Source organism: Carassius carassius, chromosome 40 (assembly GCF_963082965.1).
Source record: "Carassius carassius chromosome 40, fCarCar2.1, whole genome shotgun sequence".
Taxonomy (NCBI): Eukaryota; Metazoa; Chordata; class Actinopteri; order Cypriniformes; family Cyprinidae; genus Carassius; species Carassius carassius.
In genome coordinates, this window is record NC_081794.1 from 28,609,284 (window position 1) to 28,632,279 (window position 22,996).

Genomic DNA, 22,996 nt, shown 5'->3' on the forward strand with positions numbered 1-22,996 from the left:
ATGTCCATGTTTGTCTTTGTTATTTATGAAAGTTTCATTAATATTAACTGGAACAATATGGAATATGCTCAAGACCACAGCAGGTGCATCAGGTTAATGAAATATAACCACTTAAATTCTGTCATTATTTATTCATCCTCATGTTGTTTTAGACCTAATTTATTTTCTTCACTGCAACATAAAAGAAGAGATGTTGCTATATTTTACACCTGGTTTTGTCTATAAAGTCAAAGTCCAAAATATTTTTATTAGTATTTCAGTATTACTATATTATGATAGTAATACTGATAGTAATACTAGTAATAGTCAACATTTGAAGTGGATCAAAACCTTTCATCACAATTGTCCTAAAATCTAAAACCAAAATGCATTCTTGTCTTAGAACAACTTTGATGAAGTTTTTTGATCTAAATGTCGACTGGAGTATATTTACAGAGCTCGGTAGATTAATTACTGATTCCAAATTGCTTGACAAAATTTGTAGTTAGTAACATAATCTATTACATTACACATTTTAGGTAAAGTAATCAGACTACTTTTTGATTACTTTTGGCCTAACACATGTATCACATTGATTTAATATTGTAACATACTGATATTAACATAAAATGAATGATGCATTACATTATATCAAGGTTTGCCAAACTGGGATTCATGAAGGAAATGCAGGGGTTTTGTGAGTTTAATAAAAAGCTAATAGGTTTTAGCTTTTCATTTAGCTAATAAGCTAAGTTTTTCATTTCACTGTTTCACCTGTGTCTCTCGTTCGCAGCCGACTCACGCTGAATAGAAATACATGAATGTCCCCTCATACACCGAGGATTAAGATTTCAAAGTTTCTGATTCTTAACAGTGCATTATGAGAGCTTTCGATATAAAGAGTGCATAAGGAGAAGCTGGAGTAGTAATAGGTGATAGCAGAATATTTCGACCTGCTCTCGAGGGATAATTCAGCCTCTTGAACCTACTTGAAAACTGCAGATCCTGAAGTAACCGTCTCAAGAACAAGAACTGAAGAGCTGGTTATCTGTGACTACTCCTCCTGAGAGACGAAGAGACCTGAGACTCAGATGATACTCTGCTTCATGTGCCATTAATTCTTTTACATCAGTCAGTCATGGTGTGTAATGCTGCCTCTGTTGATTATGGGAACTCTGGTTTGATTGCAGCTATTGTTCACTGAGAAGCACGTTTGATTTTTCTAATATGATGGGCTGTGAATATTGGCTGCGTGATTAGAAATACAATGCACATGTTTTCTCCCAAAAATCAAACAAGAACAGAGGTTGATAATCACTTCACAGTATGAAAATCTGTACAAATATGATTTATTTTTGATCCAAGTAAATATTCTGTTTACTCACATTATTCAAAAGTCTTGTTTGAATGAAAGAATTTTGAATAGAGGCCAAAAAAGTGTTTGGAAACTCATCTCACTGTCTGAATGTCCTTGGAATACTTTAAATTATTAAAATAATTTCAGGGCCTACTGTACATGATAATCACTTTGCTCTTTCTCAGAAACAGCAGATTCTTCACTCTGTGAACGTCTGATTGGTCCAAACTCTCTCATCACGAGAGCATTCCTGTCTCTCAGAGCGTTTATCATCTTGGCTTTCAGATCAGAATGAGCAGCATATTCCAGCTTCAGCTTAAAATCAGTTTGCATGCACAAACATAGATAATCCCACTGCACATGTGCATAGATATTTTTCTTCTGATTTGAATAGCCATATTCAAGTGTTTACCTGCTTTACTTTCTCCTGTTGATCGGATTATTTCAGGTCTACATCAGTCCTTTCAGTTCCATCAGCATTTCAGTGGGATTGAGCTCAGATCAAGCTCGGTGGAATCGACAGCGGGGTTTACCTGAGCCATCAGTTTGATTATAAACGGATCGTTTGGGTGCATACAAGCCATCCTAATCACTGGATATTCCAGATGTTTCCCTTATCTAATCCACTCGATTCAGCTCGTCATCAAATCATAAGAGCGCTTTATGAGCTATGAACATGTCGGATCAGAGATGTGACATGAGTCAGTACAAAGAGCCACAAACCAGAAAAAAATCCAATCATAAAGGCATTCTCGGAAAATAGCACCACATTGCGTTTATATCTGAACAACTTAATATAAATTAAACCTAATTTAACTAATAGTCATGTTTTATTTGATTTTAGAGTGCAATGCAAAAGTACAAAAACATTTGAATAAAATCATGTTTTATTTCTAGGAGAATATCAGCCAGTTTGCATGCACCTATTTATTCAAATCCATGATAAATAACTCAGTTGCATTATTCATAAAAGGAAATATATGTTGATAAATATATTTACAGCACATTTGACTTTAGTGCATGAAAAAAAAAAACAGCGTGAAGGTGTTATCACTCATACTCTGCTCCTGATAAATCTCCAACAAACAGACAAATAAATGTGTGCTGGAAACGCATGAAAATATGACTTCTTGAAAGATGAGCATCCTAAAATTCAAGAAGTCAAATGACAACAGATTACAACACTAGCATATGATATGAACACTACTGCTGGAGCCATTCTGCTTCAGTATTCATTGGTTTGTGTGTTCAGTGTTACAAACACACAGAAGACTGCTGGAGGTCAAAGTAACCAGTCATCCGAGACGCATGGGTTACACTGACTCGCTGGTTAATGACTCTTTTTCCTTGCTCTTTCTGGCGATGTCTGATTCTTTCATGGTAATTACTTTTAGTCACACCATCACTTGAAGATCTATTACATTCTCTCTCATACTCATGTGTCATTTTATTCTCACTCAGATGATATTATAGAAGTGATTCATATTCAGAATATTTTAATTGTATATTTCCCCTTTTTTCACTTCAAGCTATTTTGTTGTTTTAGTAATTTTGATAGTTTTATGTCTAAATAGTTTTTAGTTATTTATTAGTTTTAATTTTTAGGTTGTTTATGTTGTTTTCGGTAGATGTTTATTTAGTTTGAAGTAAAAAATATTTTTGGGGTTTTAGTGCTTTATGTGTTTTTGTGTAAATGTGTTTTTTTTTTTTTACTTTAGTTTTTGTGTTAATTTAAGCACAAAATGCAAATGAGGAATGTTGAATTGGCAACTAACTAATAAAAGTGTAGTTTTTTTTTTAGTTAATGTTTTTGAAAAAATGCAATTTAATATATATATATATATATTATTTATGCTAAAAAAAAAAAAGTATAGTCCCTATAAATATTAGACCTTCCAGGCTGGATCTTCAGACTCTGCTGTTTGTTCTGAGGGTCATCATTAGCAGAAATCACACTGATTTACACAAAGCTGCAGAAAGTTGGTACAGGAGAGTGAATGATGTGAGTTCAGAACAGATGAGTTTAAAAGAACCAGAGGAAACAGAATAGATTTGAGCAGCGTCCGGAGTGTTTGTGCAGATATGAGGCTCTCCAGAGACACACACACACGCACACACACACACACACACACACACAGACAGACATCATTGCTCCTGATTCATTGTGATGCACAGACAGACTGAAGCCTGGGAGAACAAGAAGACTGAACAGAAATAAACGAGAGGGAAACGATATCTGGGACCACAGGGAGAGCAGAGAGCAGAGACTATTAGACATGTAAATGACACTGATCAAGATTAACACTGGTCATTTATTTCTGATTCATATACTGTAAATATGTGTATTTATTTTATTCTATTATTTGTTTTATCTTAATAAAAATCAATTACATAAGACAACATTTTACGAGTTTAGTCGCTACATTTTCTAATTTCAACATTTATATCAATAATAACAATAACACATATATTTATTTTATTTTAGCTTTTATTTATTTACTTGATTTATTTATTTGAGTGCTAAAACATTCAGCAGCATTAAATTAATCAAAGTTTAAATTTAATTAAACAAAAGTTTAACAGCCACCCCACCCCCAAACCCTGCCCTCCAATCACACGTTAGCAAACCTGACGTCAGCAAACCGCAAATGATTGACAGGCAGACAGCGTTCTATTATACATCAGCGGTTCTTAAAAATAGAGAGAGAGAGTGAGAGAGAGAGAATTTCTATGAGCGCTATACCAAAATATGATATATATATATATATATATATATATATATATATATATATATATATATATATATATATATATATATATATATATATATATATATATATATATATATATGGGCCTATATTAAAGTATTTATATTTTAGCCGTGGGTTAAATGTAAATTTTGAATGGGGTATATTATATTATATTATATTATATTATATTATATTATATTATATTATATTATATTATATTATATTATATTATATAATATTATATTATATTATATTATATTATATTATATTATATTATATTATATTATATTAAAGTGCATTTGTATGCATGACGACAAATTTCGTCTCTGAGACGCGGCGCGGTTGCGAAAAGTGTTTTTTTTTTTTTTTTTTTGATAAGTTATACAGAGTTGCTGCACACACGCACACACACACACACACACACACACACACACACACCTAGACTCCGCTTCTCTCTCTCTGTCAGTGCTGTTCGAGCGTCTGAGCAGGAATGTGTCTGAATGTACCGACATCAGTTGAGTGTTATTTCAGCACTTTGCATTTATCCGTGGAACTAATGAACATGTGATCTAATTAATAAGCTTTAGGATGGAGCGCTGATGTGTCTGATATCAACAGCGACATACAGGGTTACCAGGTAACAACTTCATATGTCTTCATATCCAACTTCCATCAAATCTGTAGATTTTATTTTCATGATAACATCCGTACATGCAACTTTCATCCGACAGCATGCACAAATCACACGTGAGATACACCTGCAAACCTTCTGGTGTTACAAGGAGGAAAACAACAACAATGATGATGATAATTATTATAATTCAAATCTTTTTAATTACTATGTATGTAGCCTACTATTGATGTAAAATCAGTGTTCAATATAAATGCATATGTTAAATTATCAGGATTACTGTTATTAGATAAGTTTGGCCGTACCCTCTCAAAACGTAAAGACAAAGCATAAACATACCTTCAGATGTGATTAATCTCAGAACATACTAATATCCATCCTTAGAGCTCATCTTAGTGCGGTATCTTCTCCTAAGCTCTTATGACAGTGTGTGAAAGGGAATTGAAGTATTCCTGAAGTATTAATCGGCTCAGACACTCTCTGATGCTCTCAGATTAAACAGAACCTGTTGCAATGTGTTTGGATTCTCTGCCGTAAGCAGTGACTGGTGCCCAGCAGGATTCACAAGCTGACCAACAATGTCAAGGACTTTTGTAATTCAGCATCAATATTTAAAGTTAAAAATGCATGCATAATGTAGAAGAGAAAGTGTATAATTTAGGTGGTGCTGCATGACTAATAACCCTGTTGTTGCATATTTTGCAGGTTACTTATACAGTCTTGTAGTTTGCCAAATAAATGTATGACTTGCATCTCATATAATCTTGTCACAAATTTCTTGCAGTCTGAAAAAATCAGTTTCCTGTCAGAAAATCTCAAAATTAAGAGTAAATATGTAATGCAGAGTAAAAGCCAGACTAAATTAAGCCTGCTCTGACCCAGCTCAGTTTGTTAATTGCTGTGAAATGCATTTATGCCACCTCTTAGCAGCATTGAACAACAGTCTGTTTAAAGACACCTTAATGCAGCTTCAGAAGTGTTTCTGTGCCACCTCGGTGGTGTAAACTACACACTTCTTTACACAGCTGAGTTAAGGCTGCTTTGTGCCAGCTCAAATTCAGTGTAAAGTACACTATAAATACCTATAAACTAAATTATGCACTTCTGTGCCACTTTTTAGTGATTTTAAAGTGTGGCACCTTTACTGAAATAAGGTTGTGTTATGCATGGTCAAACTTTGGTGTAAAGATGCTAAAAGTAAAGATGCTTTTGTGTAAAGACTAAAACCCAGACTAAATTCTGCCTGCTCGGTCCCAGTAGTAAAGTATGCACTTTTGCATACTTGTTATATATTTATGTGTTAATGCATTTAAGCCTCCTCTCAGCAGCATTAAACGGTCCATTCCCCTAAATGCCACTTCAGAAGCGCTTCTGTTCCACCTTTGCAGTCTAAATCGTCCCCTTTTAGTTGACTAAGACAGAAGCGCTTCTGAAGTGGCATGTAGGTGTTGCATGTAAAGCTAAATTATTTTTGTCACATGCATCACTTGATATCATCTGTGGTGATCTGATGAACAGAGAATCATTCTGCAAACCTACCGAGCAGGATTATCATGACAGATGCAGAGGAGAGACACGCTGCGTCTCTGATTCACACTCAAGCAGCTCAGCTAAACAGGTTTCTGAGTGCCAGAAGCAATAGGTGAGACATTTCTCTGGTTCCTATGGCAATGAGTAATTAAAAGAGAACGAGAGTGCAATAACACTCATTGACACAGGCGCCTAATTAACCTGCACAGTGGCACCCATGACACCGATCTAATACTTCCAAACCATCATCTCTGATGATCATCTCTGGCATCATGAAAACGCTCAGTCCATCCAGAGATGCAGCTGTTTTAGAGCTCTCGCTGTCACTCAATTCCTGCCATTAAACATATTTAGGGAGCATCGACCGCCGTGTGCTCGCCGTGGGAAGTAGATTTCACTCAAGCTGTAACTTAGAGACTTAAAGAACAGGAAAGCATGCCCAGGAGACTCAGATATGAGGCAGGGTAAAGTGCAGAGCTGTTTATCTACAAACCCTGGGAGAAAACACTGAGCCTAAGCTCATCTCAAATATCATTACATGCCAATATAGGTTTAGCACACAGCATTTGAGCATAACAATATTTAGATTACATTGAGCAGAGGCTTTTTATCCAAAATGATAAACATTGCACTGAAGCTTCAGATTTATTTCAGTTAATGCATTCCCTTGAAATCAAAACTATATGGTCTTAGTGATGCCGTATTTCTTAAAATATATATAGATCTGACCAAATGTGAGTCTCTTTACTTCTCACTTGATAAAAGTGTAACCTTAACAGTTACAGAACCGCACCATGTGTTTGGAAGAGCATGCAAATTTGCTTATAACTAGAAATCCTTGGCCTACAGCTTTCTGTAGAGTCTTTCTGCCATTAAGAAGAATAAAATGCAATCCATCTTTTCAATGTCAGCCATGTTGCCTGGCTGTTATGTTGATGTAAAGTTAATCTTCGGACCTTACTGCTTATGCATCAGCGTATTAAAATGAAATGACACTGGACTCAGTGTTTGATAACAGCAGCCAAAGTTAGAAATTAAGGTCACATCTGCTCATAACCATTGAAACAGTTGGCATGAAATTAAACTACTGCTCTTTTAACTCTTTGGATCTCAGTTGAACTGATTTGGCTTCAGTTTCTGATCATGTAATTGCTGCTCTGAGCTACTCTTAGATATCGCAGCTAATTTAAAGACTTATAAGAATAAAGGACCTTCACAGTTTAAGTTAATGCATTTCACCATGTTTAAACTCAGCACAATCTTTACCGCAATTACAGCACAAATGTGACACAGTGGTGTTAGTTATCGCAAATTATTTGAACACTGGAATAAAAATAAATAAATTAAAATTTCTGAGAAAAATAATGATTATCATACATTTTTACTATGCTTTACAGAAAACACCCAGAAAATAATTCAAATAATGAGCTTTTAATCATCTAAAATATAAGCAAATTTAGTATGATCTCTTATTATTTTATATACTTTCATAAGTTCAGGTCAGAATAAGTATATATTTTAATTTTTACACAAATTATGCTGAATGACAATGATCACCCATATTTTGACATTTTATTTTCAAAAAAGTTATTTGAACCATTAAAGCAGACACTTTACTTGCATGTAATATGTTTTATAAGTGTATATAAAATCACTTTTGTAAACTGAATCAGATGCTTAAATTTTAAGTTTTGACCCCGAAACGCTCTTAAATGAACACACATTTACATCAGATGCAAAATGACATCAGATGTCCAGTTTTCTGATAAATCTATCAAAAATAATGCATTGAGACACCAAAAAATCTATTTAATTCAAAGGGAAAACTAGATGATTTTTCTGACCCCGCACTGGTTTTCAGGGAAAACACACTTCATCCTGATGCAGTTTGGATCTCTAGTAAATGGAAGACATTTGTGCCGCAAAACAAGACAAAAATCCATTCATTTTCTATAGTTTCTGAGCTAGGTTCTCTCTGTTCTCAGTCTTAGATTTGGAAACCCTCTCAGCGATGGATCTGAACTTCTACAGCGAGAACATCAGTATTAACCACAGCATGCTCTTCAACGACAGCAGAAACCTCACGTTCTTACCGTTCTACCAGCATTCCCTCGCCGTGGCCTCCGTCATTATCCTGGCCTATGTGCTCATCTTCTCGCTGTGCATGCTGGGAAACATCCTGGTGTGCTTCATCGTGCTGAAAAACAGGCAGATGAGAACCGTCACCAACATCTTCATACTCAACCTGGCCATCAGCGACCTGCTGGTGGGCATCTTATGTCTTCCCATCACGCTGGTGGACAATCTGATCACAGGTACATCTGTAACTTCAGGTTTAATGCAGCTGGAGAGAGTTTATCTGTTAGTATGTGCATGCATCTCCATGTGGACTCACACGGCCAATCAGCAGAGCCGTAGATGTCATGTGACTCATCTCTATTACAAAACATGAGTGTGCATGTTTTGTCTGCAAACATATACATGCATGTGTGTGTATTTATATATATGCACATATATGCACACATATCATGTAAACAAAAACATTATTTTGTTGCATCGGTGTTTTGCATCGGAAATGCATTTTCAGGATGAACTAGTTTCCTCTAGTTTTCGACTGGTTAGTGGGTCTTTGTTGTGGTTCTCAGTACATTTCAGTCATTTTTCGGCAAATGCGAGCGCTGAAGAAAAGCCTAGCATTAGAGGCAGCAGCATTCGTGTTGCGACGGTTGCATAACGAACACACTACCTTTGTGTTTCCGTGCATTCATTACTCTCAAAGTGAAGTAGAATCAGAAGGAAAGCACCAGAAGAAACATTATGTAGGGCTTTTAAAGCGCAGGAGTCAACAGAGTCTTTCTGCAAATGCAAACATGATTTACATCACCAAGTGTTTGTGTGCATGATGACAGCATTATACACTGTTAGATTCATCATTTGCATCAGAACATGTGTTGTGTAAAGCATCCATATGCCAGCTGATTTGTCGGCTTGTTGGATGTTAAATACAGCTGTAACACCCGATGGGTCACAGATCATTAAAACCTCGTTCATTTACATCAATCTGTTGAACGTGTAATGATATTTTGAATTGTTTTGACACATCAAAAAATGTGTGTCTTCAAATGTGTTTTTTCCCCAAACTGTACATGAATATATGTTTACATTAATGGGCACAAAAGAAAACAAATATATATATATATATTCATGTCAAATATTTAACATACAAATTGACAGATTTTGCATTCAAAGAGTGTAATCAGAATTATTATTATTTAATTTTTTTTGGTGTTGCAGGATCTTAAATGAGGACAATTCAGTGGAAATGTTGTTGTTTTTAAAACAGTCATTAATGTTGGATAAAATGTCCAGTAGTTCGGTATCAGATATTTATACGAAGCTTTAATTATAAGATAAAAAATAGGTAATAATTTCATTATTTTTCATAATTTTGACTTTTAATCTTATAATTAAAACATTTCACCATAATGACTTTTTAATTTAATAATTAATTTTTTCATATGTTTTTTGCTTTTTATTGAATAATTTCAGTATTTTGTGTTAATTGTTTTTGTTTTTTTGGGGGGGGGGGGTATTTTAATACAAGTTTTAATTTCTACTTTTTATCTTATAATCATGACTTATCATAATTTCAAGTTTGTTCTAATAATTATTATTTTTTTATCTTACAATTAAAAGTTTTGGCATCATTTTAACTTTAACCCATTTTTTATTATTATTTAATAATCGTCTATAAATAATTAAGATTTTATTTTGAGTTATAATTTCAACTTTTATCATATAATTATGACATTTTGACTTCTCCATCCCATCATTTTGACTTTTAAGAAATATTTAGAATTGCATTATTAACAAATAAATTTTATGTTGATTTTCTTGATAATTTTAATCTTTTTTAATCACATTTTGACTTTTAAATACAATTCTTTTGTCTTTTTATTTAAGAAATGCATTATTTAGGGATGATTTCTTATTCATTTTGACTTCTGTCATGAGTTTTTCCATGCCATTACTATAACTTATATGTCATAATTTAGATTTAGGGAAGCTGCACTGACTTTTTTTAAGGTAAGTGGTTGCAAGAATTTATTTTAAGTACTTTTTTTAATGATGAAAGTTAGTCAACTAAATTTGCTTATTTAAATGTATCTAAAATAAATTGCAACCACTTTCCTTAAAAAAAAAAACATTGTAAATTCAATGAATATTTTTTTTTCAGTGTTCTTGATAGGAATCTTACAGTTTTTTTCAATCGCTAACAAGCGCTTACCCATACTTCAGATCATTTTTCTAAACTCTTAACACAGACTTACACCTACAAAACACAATTGGCCAAATTGATCATTTTCTTCTCAAAAACACATTTTGTTAAATATATACTAACTCCATTTCAAAACAGAACACATGTTTCTCTGCGCACACACTAACTTTACCAAAACACTGGAAATCTGACTCAAAATGAAATTATTCTTTCAAAGAATAACACTTGTTTTCACTTCACAAAGCATATGCAGTCAATCACAGTACACCAGGTTTCAAAATACTGGTTATTGTTGTTAGAAAAACGGCATAGACTTTTATGTTTCAGGTAAAATGCAATCCACCTTTTACACTAAATTTCTTGGTTGGGACCTGCATGTCCACATGTACAGTAATGTTCACATTCAAACGCATTCTAGTAAAAAGCAAATCAGTTTTTTTTTTCTTTATTGTTTACTGAAGGAGGTACAGTAGAAACACAGTATAATAGAACAGACAAAATTTACAGTATTGCAATGCTTACAGTGAACAAAATGCTTACAAAAACAAAATTTTCTTCTGAAAAGAAAAGAAAAACAGCCAAAAGCCCAGATAAAAGGGGGGAACTAAAAATAGCACAAAATTAATTTATCTAATCCCTGCGATCTTCAGGGTTAGGCCACATGTTTTCGTCAACATCACATCTAATATTATCCAAGGCGATGCACCTGGGATAAAACCACTTTGTATGTCGGATCCACCCTTGGCAATCTTGAACTGTGATGTCCCTGCAGCCAGCATCCATGGCTTCAAGGAGGGACATCTGGTCATGTGGCTGATGGTCATAAACCTTCCACCTCCATGCAGAAAAGAACTCCTCTATGGGGTTGAGGAAAGGTGAATAGGGTGGAAGGAAGAGACTTACCAGTCTTGGGTGGACTTCAAACCATACTGTTATTGCTTGCGAATGATGGAAAGCAACATTGTCCCAGGTAACTACAAAGGTCCTCATGTTTTCACCCTCCTGATCCTGCTCTGGTACCAGGCGCTGGTGGAGATCATTGAGAAAGGCAAGGAGGCGCTCGGTATTATAGGGTCCAACCTGACATCTCTGAAGGAGTAATCCTGCATTTGCCATTGCTGCACACATGGTAATGTTTGCCCCTCTCTGTCCTGGCATATCAACTGTGGCCCTTTTCCCAATTACATTTCGTCCACGTCGACGCCTTTTGGACAGATTGAATCCTGCCTCATCTATGTAAATGAATTCATGAGGGGCCTGGTTGGCCTCCAATTCCATAATTCTCTGAAACAAGGTTTATGTATATCAAGTCATTACTGTATACCATACTGTACTGCAACCTATTACTGTGTAGGTTACCTACTTGCAATGTGCAAAGCTAATACAGTAATACTGGACATTGAATTGAATATACACTATACCTGGACATATTGTCGTCGTAGCTCCTTGACTCTCTCACTGTTCCTCTCAAAGGGAACAGTGTAGAGCTGCTTCATCCGTACTCTGTGTTTGGACAAAGTCCGTGTAATTGTTGTGAGGCTGATGCTTTCTATATTGCCAAATATCTCATGGTCCTCCATAATTCTAGTTTTAATTTCATGCAGTTTTATTGCATTATTTGCAACAACCATTTCCACAATTGAAAGCTCTTGATCATTATTGAGGAGCTTTCCTCTTCCCCAGAGGGTGGAAGACGTTGCAGTCTTTAGAGGAAAAAAAAAATTCAACATATGCATTACTGTATGACCTTATTGACATGTCAAGTGAGAATAGAAACAGTCCATGTAAAATGCACTACTTACCTGTTGGTTTGTTGAAAGATGCGAATAATGGAGGCAACGGTTGACCGCCTCAAATTGGGTTGCAATCTTTCACCAGCCTCTCTTAGTGAGAGACCATGGTTGATTACGTGGTCAATGATAGTGGCATGAATTTCATCACTGACTACTGTTCTTGCAGCCCTTGGAATGCCACCACCACGCATCCTTACACCTCTACCTTGCCCTCTCCTTGGGCCTGCTCCTCTTCCTGCACCTGCTCCTCCTTCTGCATCTCTCACTGCACCTGCACCTCTCATTGCTCCTCTCATTGCTCCTCTCGCTGCACCTCCTTCTGCACCTCCTTCTCCCCCTCTCTCTCTCTCTCTCTCTCTCTCTCTCTCTCTCCCTCTCTCTCTTTCTCAATTCAATTCAATTCAGAAAGCTTTATTGGCATGACAAAAAAAATACATTTTGTATTGCCAAAGCATCAAAAAACAACATAGAAATTGATTTTGAATATTAAGTATTATTTATATACATGTGTGTAGGTCTGATGGGGTGTTAGGCTGTGTGTGTGTGTGTGTGTGTGTGTGTGTGTGATTGTGTGTGTGTGTGATTGTGTGTGTGTGTGTGTGTGTGTGTGTGTGTGTGTGATTGGGTGTGTTAGGCTGTGAGTGTGTGTGTGATTGGGTGTTTTAGGCTGTGTGTGTGTGTGTGTGTGTGATTGGGTGTGTTAGGCTGTGTGTGTGTGTGATTGGGTGTGTTAGGCTGTGTGTGTGTGTGTGTGTGATTGGGTGTGTTAGGCTGTGTGTGTGTGTGTTCATTGGGTGTTTGCTGCTCTGCTCGTCCCCCAGGATGTGGAGAGATGCTACAAATCTTGCTGGTAAATTGGAGCATTTGGCTTCTTCACCAAGGATGAATCTAAGTTTTTGGGTTGGATTACAGGTGTTAAATTGGGGAAATATCTTATTCATTTTGGGGTAATATTGGTCTCTGATGTGTTGGTATTTGGGGCATTCTGTGAGGAAGTGCAGCTCGGTCTCCGGCACTCCCAGAATGCAGTGCGAGCAGAGTCTGTCCTCCCGGGAGAGCCAGGTCTGTCTGCGCCGGCCCGTCTCGATGGCCAGGCTGTGCTAGCCAAATTTGGATTGGGATGTCAATTTTGATTGATCGTTTTATGGCATAGAAAGCCCTCTGAGCTTTCTCTTTGAGTTCATTCACAGCCAAAGTAAAGTTACCAGTTGGAGTTATTTTCAGGCCGAGGTAGGTGTATGCTTTTGTGCTCTCAATGGTTCTGTGTGAGAGTGTGAATGTGTGTGTTGGTCCCTGAGATCTGGAGCGTTTCTGGAACATCATGACTCTAGTCTTCTGGAGGTTGACGGTCAGGGCCCAGGACTGACAGTAATCCTCCAGCAGATCCAGGCCGTCCTGAAGCCCTTGTTTAGTGGGCGACAGGAGGACCAGGTCGTCTGCGTAGAGTAGACACTTGATCTCTGTGTCATGGAGAGTGAGACCTTGAAAGGGAGCATGTTCTAACATATTGGCCAATTGGTTGATGTAAATGTTGAAGAGGGTGGGGCTTAAACTGCATCCCTGTCTCACTTTTTTTTTTGGGGAAAAATTCGGTTCTTTGGTTTCCAATTTTGACAGCGCATTGGCTGGCTGTGTACATCGATTTGATCAAATCATAGAATTTCCCCCCTACTCCACTGTCGATAAGCTTTAGGTATAATCCTTCGTGCCAGATTGAATCAAATGCTTTCTTGAAATCAACGAAACAAGCAAAAATTTGTTCTTTGTTTTGATGTACATATTTGTCAATAAGTGTTTGTAATGTAAAAATGTGATCGGATGTGCGACATTTTGGAAGAAAGCCAATTTGGGATTTACTCAAGGCATTGTGCTTCATAAGGAAGTGTAAAAGTCTGGCGTTTAAGATGCTGCAGAGAACCTTCCCCAGGTTACTGTTCACACAGATGCCTCGGTAGTTGTTGGGGTCTAGTTTGTCTCCGCTCTTGTGGATGGGGCTGATGAGGCCCTGGTTCCAGATCTCAGGGAAGAACCCTACACACAGAACATCATTGAACAGTTTGAGCATGGCCAGTCTGAAGCTTTGCTCTGTGTGTTTCAGCATCTCGTTCAGGATGCTGTCTACACCACAGGCTTTCTTGGACTCAAGGACTCCTAATTTTTCTTCCAATTCTTTCATTGTTATGGGGAAATCTAAAGGGTTTTGTTTTGTTTTAATTGATCTTTCCAAATTGTCTAGTTTATTAATTATTTCATTTTGATTAGAATTTTGAATTTCAGTTGGGGTGTATAATTCCTGGAAGTGGTTTTTCCACTTCTCCCCATCTTGGATTGCCAGAACTTCTTGATTTGGTTTGTATAGCAATTTCCATTTATCCCAAAATTTGTGTGAGTTTATAGATTTTTCAATTTCTTCAAACTGGCTTTGCAAAAACTGTGCTTTTTTCCGCCGGAGTGTGGCTTTATACTGTTTTAGTGCCTCACAGTAAAGAAGGCGGAGGTCCGGATTATCTGGTTGTCTGTGTTTTTGATTTGATAAGTTTCTGAGGTTTTTTCTCAGAGCCTTACAGTCCAAATCAAACCATTTGTCAGTATCTAAATATTTTTTCTTTGGTTTAACAATTGCCAAATTACTTTTTTGTGCTGTTTTGTAGAATATGTTGTTTAGGTCTTGTACTTCCTGATTGATGCCGAATTGGTTTTTGGGGTATTCCTGTATTTGGAACGAATGTATGAGGGATTGTATTTCTGAAGATTCGACGGCAGTGCTGTAATCACTGGCACTGGTTTCTGTCCATTTGAAAGACATTATTTTGCTCATTTGATATGGGGTCCTAATTGGTTGGGGTGATGTTTCAGATTGCTTTATATAGAGGATGATTTGGCTGTGGTCTGAGAAAGGTTTGAGGGGTTTGACTGTGAATGCTCTCAGAGAGGAAAGCTGGAGATCTGTGATGGTATAGTCTACAGTGCTGTTCCCCAGAGCTGAGCTGTAGGTGTATCGGCCGAGCGAGTCCCCTCGCAGTCTCCCGTTGACGATGTACAGAGCCAGTCCTCGGCAGAGCTGCAGCAGCTGCCGTCCGTGAGCGTTCACGGTTTCATCACAGTTTTGTCTGCTGGGGTGAGAAGGGAATAAGTGGTTATTGCCTGTGATGAATCTCTCTCTCTCTCTCTCTCAGGCTGGCCGTTTGATGTGGTCATCTGTAAAATGAGTGGACTCGTCCAGGGAGCTTCAGTCTCGGCGTCGGTCTTCACGCTGGTGGCCATTGCAGTGGAAAGGTTAATAACTCTCACCCTCCTGCACTTCACATGAATACAAACACACGCTGAGACACGCAAAACCAACCACTCTGTGACTTCAGTTAATAACTGAGCCCATAAATGATCATTCAGTCAACATTTACTCACCCTTATGTGCTTCCAAACCCTCATGTCCCTCTCAGAAACACTAATATGAACTAATAAAGCTTCTGGATGGTGACAGACAGTGTGTTCATAATGTGCTGGTGCCGTTTGGAAAAGAACAACAAAATAAACAAACAAATAAATAAATTTGACTTCTAATGACTTTATTTTGACATTTTTATCTTAAAATCGATCATTATGAATTGGCATGCCATTGTTGAGACTGATGACTTTTTGTCAAAATACTGACTTTTCAGTTTCAGTTTTTAAATATATCATTTTGACTTTAATAACCGTGATATTTTATGTTGATTGCTTTTTGATAATTTCAACTTTGTCATAATTTTCTCATATTATTATGACTTGTCATTAGATTTTTTTTATATCCTGTAATTTTTTATTTTTATTATTTTTTTTGGCATAATTTAGATTTTTCAATCCCAGAATTTTCACTTTTTCTTAATAATTCTACAGATGTTTTTAGACTTCTTATATCATAATTATGACATAGTATGTTGTAATTTTCACTTTTTCTCATAATTATGACTGTTTTTGACCTTTTAATTTCTTAATTTCCGTTTTTGCCATAATTTTGACTTTACAAATATTAAGTTTTGACTTTTTATTCAAAGATCATTTGTGATGTTATGTTGATTTTTAAAGATAATTTCAGCCTTTCATGTCATAACTATGACTTAGTATGCCATAACTTCCACATCTGTCTCATAATTGCAACTTTAAATATGACTTTTTAAACACAGTTTTAACTTTTTATTTAATAGTAAATCATTAACATATTCAAAATGTTCTATTTTTAATGTCATCATTTTGATTTTTAAATCTTAGATTTTTTATGATTCATCAAAAACATTGAGTTCTCATTGACTTCAGAAGAAAATGAACAAGCTTCAGTCTGGCCGTTGACAGACGTGATAACAATGTGCTTGTATTGTTTGGAAAAGAACAACAGATGAACATGAAAAATCCCTTTGTGTTCCACAAAAGAAAGTAAGTCAAAACAGATCTTAAAAGCACCATTAAGTAGAAGATGACAGTGAAAAAATGTCATGACACACACACACACACACATTTGACAGACACTTCACACGTTGTATTTAACAAAGCAGTAATTTACAGGCACACGTCGCCCACAGTCTGTACATTACACACAGAAGCAGAAGCTTGATTCTCAGGCTGCAATAATTCAGCGCTTTTGATGAAGAAGTCAAACCTCTGAGGAGCTTTAAAGGGGTCAAATTATGATTTTTCACTTTTTTGACTTCAGTTAGTGTGCATCGTTGCTGTTTATATATATTCATGTCGTTCTAAACCTTCGTTCATCTAAAGATATTTCTGATGAAATCCGAGAGCTCTCTGACCCTCCATAGATTGATCAGACACCCTAATGTCACATGGACTATTTTAACAATGTCCTTCCTGCCTTGATCATATCCTTGCTGTCTATGGAGGGTCAGAGAGCTCTCGGATTTCATCAGAAATATTGTGTTCTGAAGATGAAACATGGTCTGACGGGTTTGGAACAAAATAAGGGTGAGTAATTAATGACAGAATTTTCATTTCTGGATGGACTATCCCTTAAACTTCCTAATCTCGTAATCATGTAACTCCAGACCGAAGCATGGTTTAGTTTCTCCCGTACAGTCTGGTCCAGATGGATCAGATCTGATCTCCTGTGTTCCAGGTTTCGTTGCATCGTCTATCCGTTCCAGCAGAAGCTGACGCGGCGTCAGGCCATCATCACCATCGCCTTTATCTGGGCGCTGGCCGTGGCCATCATGTGTCCGTCCGCCGTCACGCTGACCGTCTCGCAGGACGTCTTGCACTTCACCGTGGACGGGGACAATGAGACGCACCCGCTCTACACCTGCTGGGAGGCCTGGCCAGACCAAAACATGAGGAAGATCTACACCACTGTGCTTTTCTCACACATCTACCTGGCTCCGGTCACGCTTATCTTCATCATGTACTCACGCATCGCGGTCAGGCTGGTCAAGCCGCCCGTCTTCCGCCGAAAGCTGCGCGTGGTGAACATGCTCCTGATGGTGGCGCTGCTCTTCGCCGTCTCCTGGCTTCCGCTCTGGATCCTCATGATGCTGACGGATTACGGAAATCTTTCGGCCGCTCAGCTGGACCTGGTGGCCGTCTATGTCTTCCCGTTCGCTCACTGGCTGGCCTTCTTCAACAGCAGCGTCAATCCTATCGTTTATGGCTACTTCAACGAGAACTTCCGGCGTGGATTCCAGGAGGCGTTTAAGCTGGGTTTGTGTGTGGTGGACGAGCCAACGCAGCCCAGACGCAATTCAGCGTGGAAACACAACCGTGTGTTTGCAGACCGAGACGAGACGAACGCAAAGAGCGACGGCCGGAGAGAGTTCTGCAGCGGAGAACAGAGAGATGAGCTGGTGCTGGAGGATCTGGACTGAGACACTGACACACTCATGCAAACACACACGCACACACACACACACACACACACACACACACACATACATAAACGCACACAAACACATACATGTACATAACTAAAATACCATAAAAAATAAAATAAAATAAGAAACCCGTTAACACGCACACATGCACAAACACACACTGACAGCACGGATGCATGGCTTGGGAGAAACATACAAAAACAAAAATGTTTTTATTATTATTATTATTAGAATATGAAAACAGCATATTAAAAATTACAATAGCATAAAAAGATCTAGTATTTAAAAAAATTAAATAAGATACAAATATATCTATTGTAATATTTCAGCTACCGTTGATTATTATAGTTGTTAATAAGTAAAAAAAAATATTAGCATTGGGATATTATATTATATTTTAATATTACCATTGCAACATTTTACTGTATTATAAAAAGATTTAGTATTTGTGTGCCTGGACCTTAAGGGTTAATTTCTTGAACTCTCTTGAGCTCATTTCCTGTCTGAATAAATGATCTCTCCAGTGATGTGTGTTTGTTCGGAGGACAGTATCTGTCTGAGATACAACTATTTGGTAAATCTGGAATCTGAGGGAGCAAAAAAATCTAAATCTTGAGAAAATCATCTTTAAAGTTGTTCAGATGAAGTTCTTAGCAATGCATATTACTAATCAAACATTACGTTGTGATATATTTACGGTAGGAGATGTACAAAATATCTATAATTTTGACACATGTAATGTATTACTGATATAAATATTTCTGTGCTACTTATGATTGTTTATGTGCTGATTTCTTTTTAATTAATTGAATTATTTTGAATCAATTTTTCAAACTCAAATAAAACAAAGTTAGAGTTGTATAATTGAGAGACCGGGGCAAGTTGTCACATTTTTGGCTTGAATAAAGCATTTCTGTAATGACCAAAACAAAACATCTGCAAAGTTTTTACATCACTGCGTGCAAATAATTTACAAAACATTAATGGGGCATGTTGTCACACTGTATGGGGTAAGTTGTCACAGTGCAAACCTGCCATTAAATAGCCTATTAAAGGCTTTGCAGTAGCATTTAGACAGTAAAACAGTGAGAATTGACAAATATTATTGTATATGTTTGAAACACATAAAACCACTGTTGATGGAGAAAAAGCATTGTGCAATTCAATTCAATTCAACCTTGTGAAAACTAGCCCCGGTCTGTTTTATGGTGACTCTCAGCTAAATCTTCTGCAGTGGTTTTGTGTAACTTTTATTTTTATGTCAGTATCTCTGGTCTACTTGAGTGAACTGAAGCATGAAATAACATCTCAAACCTCTAAGAACAGCAGCATCCATCCATTTGATTGACAGCTGGAGATCTGCAGAAGCTCCTCCCACTGGATTACAGCAGCACTGCAGGAGAAGGCCATCCAATCACAGTTACTCTGTATGTTTGACAAAAATCATTATGATTTATTTCATCAGAATAAATTAGTCCTGAATGGATAAAGATGCTGTTTAACAGCCGCTTGTTATGACACTAAACCATTAAAAACAGCTGAACCATTACACAATCCAACTGTTAAAGTCGTGAAATCCAAACTGTCCTAAAACATTTCTGATCTTATACTGTGAATGCAATATTGTTTGTGCTTGTTTGTTTTTTTTTTGAAAATATAAATGCTTCTGAAATGATTTTCTTGTCAATTGTTATTTCAAAGGTGAAGCAGTTTTACTAATATCTCTTTTTCAGTACTTTAATGTTTTTTATCATTAATATAATAAAGCTTTGATAAAGTACTGCTTGATCATACATGTTAGACAGACATTTTTAATTAATTAAAATAGGGGGAAAACATGCACATGTGAAGAGTTAAAATGGTCTCTTATTATTAATATATTCCATTAGATTTTGATTATTCATGTCCACTTGTAGTTTAAATCAAATGTTTATATTTTTAATAACATCTTTTTGGATTGGATTGGGCATTTTAGAGAGACATAAACCAAAAATCACAAAACATCACAGCATCACAAACCCATGATAATACTTACTGATGTTTGTACAGCTGATTTCCCTCCAAAATGACATCACTTCCTGTTGGATGATGTCATTGAGAAACTGGCTTTTGTTAGTTAAAGGGATTTTACTAAAGACTAACAGGGTGTAAAATTATAATAAGAACACACACAATTATAAAATTATATTAGTATATTAAATATTTTAATTGTAAACAATATTTGAAAAGAAAATATGTTTAGATTTTTTTAATGGTATTTCAGAAAAAATGTCCAGTAAAAAAAAACAAACAAACATTTTTTTCCTCTTGGTTCTGCAAATGTTAAGGGAATATTTCATTTTGCGAACATTTTGGAAATGTTACTTTTGAATGTTCTCTGAACATTCTAAACAGCATTCTTTAAAGAGATTTCAAATGTAGCCTTCCCATAATGTTCAGAGAACAATCCAAAATAAAGTTAAAACTAAGCTTTGTATCAGACTGGGCTTTTGCTGGATCATGTAGCAGAAATGGCTCTTTAGCTGAAATATTGTAAAAGCATGGTAAATAAGACGAGTTCTAATTGTCCCGTCACAGCAGATGCTGCCAGACACAAGTACAGTCAACTCTGACCTGTTTTAAATTGCACTCAGTGGGACTTCATTAAATCCCGTCGATGTAACTGTGCATTCTAGAAGAGTGAGAGAGAAGAGAGAGACTGTAAATAAATACACAGCACTGAACTATTGACACCTCTTTTCTTGCTTCTTCTTCTCCCACAAACCAAGACAACTCATTCAGACAGATTCAAGTCTGTTAATGAGGAGAAACTTCCCCAGCCTTATTTATAGTCTGTGTTACTATCTATAATGTGACCAGGTTAAAAATCAGCTTCCATAAGCATCTTATGAGAGTCTGCGGAGCAGGAGGGTAATCTGGGCTGTAATTGGCTTTGTGCTAAACTCCCGTCTCTCCCACCTGGTGCTGTGGGTGAGTGTGTGTTTGGATCACACACTGGCATTTACACACGCCGATGTGCTAACTATGTGTCCACCTGCCCTCAGGATACAGCACTGCAGCAGAGACACAGAAAACAAGCACAACATGTGAAGGTCAGAGAACTGAGCTCTGCTGTGTTTCACACAGAATGAATCAAACGCAGGGGAAACTGAGCTCTCTGCTCCCAGAGATCAGCAGCTGTGAGAGGAAGAACTGCTTGTGCTTTTAGGCCCCTACAGAAGACGAGAAGCTCTGCTGCTGTAGATGAAGTCAACTACAGCAGTGACCTTAATCACTACTGTGCTCACTTTAAAAATTTGCTTGGCAGCATGTGTCATTATTTACGGATGGACAGACTAAAAAAAGACAAACATATGTTTAAGCAGATAGATAGATAGATAGATAGATAGATAGATAGATAATAGATAGATAGATAGATAGATAGATAGATAGATAGATAGATAGATAGATAGATAGATAGATAGATAGATAGATAGATAGATAGATAGACAGACAGACGGACAGACAGACAGATAGATAGATGGATAGATAGATATGTGATAGTGATAGTGATAGTGATAGTGATTTTGTGATAGTGATAGTGATAGTGATAGTGATTTAGTGATAGTGATAGTGATAGTGATAGTGATATTGATAGTGATAGTGATAGTGATAGTGATAGTGATAGTGATTTTGTGATTTTGTGATTTTGTGATAGTGATAGTGATAGTGATTGTGATTTAGTGCTAGTGCTAGTGCTAGTGCTAGTGATAGTGATTGTGATTGTGATTTAGTGCTAGTGCTAGTGCTAGTGCTAGTGCTAGTGCTAGTGCTAGTGCTAGTGATAGTGATTGTGATTTAGTGCTAGTGCTAGTGATAGTGATAGTGATTGTGATTTAGTGCTAGTGATTGTGATTGTGATTTAGTGCTAGTGATAGTGATGGTGATAGTGATTGTGATGGTGATAGTGATTTTGTGATTTTGTGATTTTGTGATTTTGTGATTTTGTGATAGTGATAGTGATTGTGATTGTGATTGTGATTGTGATTGTGATTTAGTGCTAGTGCTAGTGCTAGTGCTAGTGCTAGTGCTAGTGCTAGTGATAGTGATAGTGATTGTGATTGTGATTTAGTGCTAGTGCTAGTGCTAGTGCTAGTGATAGTGATAGTGATAGTGATAGTGCTAGTGATAGTGATAGTGATCCAGTGCTAGTGCTAGTGATAGTGATAGTGATTGTGATTTAGTGCTAGTGATTGTGATTGTGATTTAGTGCTAGTGATAGTGATGGTGATAGTGATTGTGATAGTAATTTTGTGATGGTGATAGTGATTTTGTGATAGTGATAGTGATTGTGATTGTGATTTAGTGCTAGTGCTAGTGCTAGTGATTGTGATTTAGTGCTAGTGCTAGTGCTAGTGCTAGTGCTAGTGCTAGTGATTGTGATTTAGTGCTAGTGCTAGTGCTAGTGCTAGTGCTAGTGCTAGTGATTGTGATTTAGTGCTAGTGCTAGTGCTAGTGATGGTGATGGTGATGGTGATAGTGATTGTGATAGTGATGATAGTGATAGTAATTTTGTGATAGTGATGATAGTGATAGTGATAGTGATGGTGATGGTTATTGTGATAGTGATGATAGTGATAGTAATTTTGTGATGGTGATTGCGATTTTGATAGTGATAGTGATAATTATAGTGATAGTAATTTTGTGATAGTGATAGTGATGGTGATAATGATAGTAATTGTGTGATGGTGATGGTGATAGTGATTGTGATAGTGATGATAGTGATAGTAATTTTGTGATAATGATAGTGATAGTGATGGTGATGGTTATTGTGATATTGATGATA

General features: G+C 36.6%; 1 protein-coding gene and 1 long non-coding RNA gene across 2 annotated transcripts; one reads left to right on the top strand and one right to left on the bottom strand.

Annotated features, from left to right (window-relative positions):
* The first annotated feature begins 8,103 nt into the window (after positions 1 to 8,103).
* Positions 8,104 to 18,226, top strand: LOC132122525 (neuropeptide FF receptor 1-like). Its single transcript, XM_059532899.1, has 3 exons — positions 8,104 to 8,562; positions 15,496 to 15,595; positions 17,424 to 18,226. The coding sequence occupies exons 1-3, from the start codon at positions 8,259 to 8,261 to the stop codon at positions 18,163 to 18,165; spliced, it is 1,146 nt and encodes a 381-aa protein (XP_059388882.1). The 5' UTR covers positions 8,104 to 8,258; the 3' UTR covers positions 18,166 to 18,226.
* Positions 8,330 to 20,283, bottom strand: LOC132122526 (uncharacterized). The gene is made up of 3 exons (XR_009426392.1): positions 20,207 to 20,283; positions 19,486 to 19,596; positions 8,330 to 8,444 (listed from the first exon to the last, which is right to left on the bottom strand). It is a non-coding gene; the product is annotated as an uncharacterized LOC132122526 (long non-coding RNA).
* Positions 20,284 to 22,996: the final 2,713 nt, after the last annotated feature.